Source organism: Arabidopsis lyrata (genome assembly GCF_000004255.2).
Source record: "Arabidopsis lyrata subsp. lyrata unplaced genomic scaffold ARALYscaffold_5, whole genome shotgun sequence".
NCBI lineage: Eukaryota > Viridiplantae > Streptophyta > Magnoliopsida > Brassicales > Brassicaceae > Arabidopsis > Arabidopsis lyrata.
The window spans coordinates 2,920,359-2,924,519 of record NW_003302551.1 but is presented as its reverse complement, the minus strand read 5'-3'; the positions used below and the strand labels follow the sequence as shown (position 1 = coordinate 2,924,519).

At 36.3% G+C, this 4,161-nt stretch overlaps 1 protein-coding gene across 1 annotated transcript; it reads left to right on the top strand.

Annotated features, from left to right (window-relative positions):
• The first annotated feature begins 697 nt into the window (after positions 1 to 697).
• On the top strand, positions 698 to 2,390 carry LOC9313046 (aquaporin TIP1-2). The gene is made up of 2 exons (XM_021024437.1): positions 698 to 1,239; positions 1,745 to 2,390. The coding sequence occupies exons 1-2, from the start codon at positions 853 to 855 to the stop codon at positions 2,117 to 2,119; spliced, it is 762 nt and encodes a 253-aa protein (XP_020880096.1). The 5' UTR covers positions 698 to 852; the 3' UTR covers positions 2,120 to 2,390.
• The last annotated feature ends 1,771 nt before the right edge of the window (positions 2,391 to 4,161 follow it).

Here is a 4,161-nt window from a genome sequence, read left to right as displayed (position 1 = left end):
TTTCAAATTACTATTGTGAAAACTGGATGAGTTTTGCGGGAAAAAAAATTATTATTGTGAAAATTGGGAACAGACAGAACTGTTGCCAAAGTCATATCTATAGTTTTTTTTTTACTTTTATTAATAAATATCTAAAATTCTAAAATTAAACAAATATACGATTATCATCGGGTTATTTGGTTAGTAGGATATATGATCTATGATGTAATAGATAGAAAAAAAAATACAAATTTTACCATGAATATAGGAACATTATTTCTTTTTCTTATCAGTAGTATCAAGGAGAAGAAAACTGGTATAAGAAAAGAAAAAAAACTACAATTCTTTTCATCTTAAACAGAAACAAAAATATAATTGGAATATATCTTATTTTTTAATATAGTAAATGGTATTGTATATTATGCAAAAGATATATCCGACCATTTTAGAATAGACAAAACTACAACTGGTAAACATGTAACTATGATAGATTGATAGACAATTCAACATGTATATAAAGTATGTTAACATTTCCCAAAAATTATATTCAAATTTCTGTAAATTCCATATATCTTTTTTCTGGTACAATTCAAACTACATCGAATTTGTAATGTTAGTAGTGGTCTCCAAATAAACAACAATTGAAAACTTCAAAAAAACAAAGCCGATTAGAGAAATGCAAAATAAGGTTTTAATGTTTTATAGAAAAACCTTTTATTTATATGACAAGAAATGGATTTTATCTACAAATATTATATTAAAAAAAAAACACTCGGCTATATATACGTACAACACATAAGAAAACCAAACCAATCACTTCATTCTCTCTTAATCAAAAGCTTTTAACCTCAGCCGTTAAATCTTTGTCCGATCATGCCGACCAGAAACATCGCCATTGGTGGAGTCCAAGAAGAGGTCTATCACCCCAACGCACTTAGGGCGGCGCTCGCTGAGTTTATCTCGACTTTGATCTTTGTCTTCGCCGGCTCAGGCTCCGGAATTGCTTTCAACAAGCTCACTGACAATGGAGCCACCACTCCTTCCGGCCTCGTCGCCGCTGCTTTAGCTCATGCTTTCGGTCTCTTTGTTGCTGTTTCTGTCGGCGCTAACATTTCCGGTGGCCACGTTAACCCTGCCGTTACCTTCGGTGTTTTACTCGGTGGTAACATCACTCTCCTCCGTGGTATTCTCTACTGGATTGCTCAGCTTCTTGGCTCCGTCGCCGCTTGTTTCCTCCTTAGCTTTGCCACCGGTGGCGAGGTAACGTCACTTATTGCCCTACTAAACCGGTTTAATGTTTTGGTTTCGAAAAATTAGTCATTAAACTATATAAATCTAGTACAAATAGGTTTGTTTAGGGTTTAACTTTTAGTTAGGGTCAAGCTAAATATGTTATTAGTTTTTTCTAATAGTAAAAACCATTTTAATCGTATATATATCAATGATGTTAATTTTTCATCCACCCAATTTTTTTATTTTTTTTTGAGCTTGTTGTTTTAGAAAACTAGTTACTAAAAAGTAAAACGGATTCTATTATAAATATCGGTTTAGTAGAGTTTTAATTTTTGAACTTAGTAGTATTTTCCCAAAGAATTAAGTTTCGATTCTCTGTTTTCTTTTCTTCTCTAATTTGTAGTTTGGTTCAAAATTATGTTCAATCCGATTTTTGAACTGAACATTTTGGTTGAATATTCTAACTAAAATCACCCGTTTGACCTAACTTCTCCGGCAAGTAATTAAACCTTTTTCAAATTATTATTTTCAGCCAATTCCAGCGTTCGGTCTCTCTGCCGGAGTAGGATCATTGAACGCTTTAGTCTTTGAAATCGTGATGACCTTCGGGCTCGTCTACACCGTCTACGCTACAGCCGTTGACCCCAAGAACGGTAGTCTTGGAACAATCGCACCAATCGCCATAGGTTTCATCGTTGGAGCTAACATCCTCGCTGGTGGAGCTTTCAGCGGAGCCTCCATGAACCCAGCCGTTGCTTTCGGACCAGCCATCGTAAGCTGGACATGGACCAACCACTGGGTTTACTGGGCTGGTCCTCTTGTTGGTGGTGGACTCGCCGGAATTATCTACGATTTTGTCTTCATCGATGAAAATGCCCACGAGCAATTGCCAACCACCGATTACTGAAGACGTCAAATTCAATAGTTGTTAATCTGATGAATTTTTCGTGATTTTGTTTTCTTTTTTTTTTTTTAATTTCGCATCGTAATGGGTTTCTGGCCGTTGGATCTTTTTTAGATGAATCTTTGTCTGTTGATTTGTGTCTTTGGATTTGTTGTTGGAGTTGTAATATTCCTGGAAGGCTTTTGTGCAATTGTATTGTACGGTTTAATAACTTTTAACTGAGAAAACCAGGGACTGTGTGAATTATGAAAATGAATTTTTTTTTTTTTGTTTATTTTACTTAAAGAACCGTAGCTAATTTAGATCATAATTTAAGAGATCTGAAATTTTTGATGAACACTAATCATTTGATTGGTATATTTGATGAATTTTTTATTTTATTTTATATCAACACTACAATATTACATATTTACACATGATTATGCTAAAATTGTAACTTAGGCGTTGAAAAGTCATTTAATGTTACTCTTGGGTAGCTCTGAGACGGATCCGGATATCCGGGGGTTTTAGGCATATCCGGATCCGGATCCGTATCTGCCGGATCTATGAAAATATTATCCGGATCCGGATCCGTGGCCATCGGATATCCGGCGTCCGGAGCACCGTGCAAAAAAGCGGATATCCGCGGATATCCGGATCCGATTATATTTTTTTCTTTCACCGGAACATTCACACCACTTCCCCTCCACTTTTTGATTCCGCCGTCGTCTGTCTCGTTACCTCAAACTCACACTCTCTCTTCTAACATCTTCGGTGGAATCAGATCTAGAAATCATCACCGGAAGCTAGCGATATCAACCACAACGAATGGAAGACAAAAAATCATAATCGAGAGGCTACGGGAAGAACGTTGGGGATGCCTTCGAAGTGATGGCGGTGGTTTGCGTGGTTGGATTTGCCGGATTTATGTACAAAAATGAAAAAACGGTGATTAAAAAAAAAAGAAAAAAAAAAAAGAAGAAGAAGAAGAAGAAGAGACGGCGAAATGAGTCTTCCATCTCCCAAAACCCTATTTTTCCATACACACAACAAGTCAACAACTAATCGAATAAGGCTTCTATCTTTATTGTGTTAGGCCCATTAACAGAATTAATAATTAAAGTCTGAAATAATGCATAAATTAAGTTAGGCCCAGTAATATATATGTTATATAACGGATCCCGGATATCCGGTTCAAAAAAAATGTGTTATCCGGATCCGGATCCGGATCTATAATTTCACTATCCGGATCCGGATCCGGACCACCCGGATATCCTATTTTTCGGAGCGGATAGTAACGGATCTTGGATCGGATCCTGGATCGGATCCCGGATCCCGGATAATAGGTCTCAGGGCTACTCTTGGGAGGGGTTCGCTTCGAAAGATGACTCGGCAAAACCGAAAGTCCAAACAAACATCCTGAAAGTAGATGTATGGACCTCGACTTAGATTTTTTCGATAAATTTAATTAAAAAAGAACTTACAAATTATTTATACAAAAAAAAATACTCGAGAGGTCTATAGCATAACTCTACAAACACAAGTCAGGAGCTTTAAATTTCCTAATTACTTTGCGTTTTATTTAGTGGAATTTTTTTTTTCTCAATGACATGTATGAATTATGATCGCTCCATGTCGTCCATCACACCATTTTCTTCTTTGTAATTCTTCTTCCAACATTTCGGCGGGAATATGTAGGGACATTTTCGTCATTCGGATTTCACTTTGTTTGGTTTCAAAACGTGAATAGCAATGGATGATGGATGGGAATAGATTCACTAAAATCTTTTGTGGGGTACATGGATAATAAAGTTCGTGAAACGATTGGACACATGAACCATCTACCTCTAGAACCAACCCCACAGGCCATAACATGATTCAATAGTTCCGCAAAAAACAAAAATTCAAGAAACTCTTCCAAATACATTATTACCCTAATCTATTACTGTCACAACTAAACAAACTATGCATGGTCAAAAATCGTTGTTCCAGAAAGAAGACCGACGAAACCAAACCAAACCAGCACAAGCGACTAAACACTTTTTAGTCAAAATTTGAATTAAAAG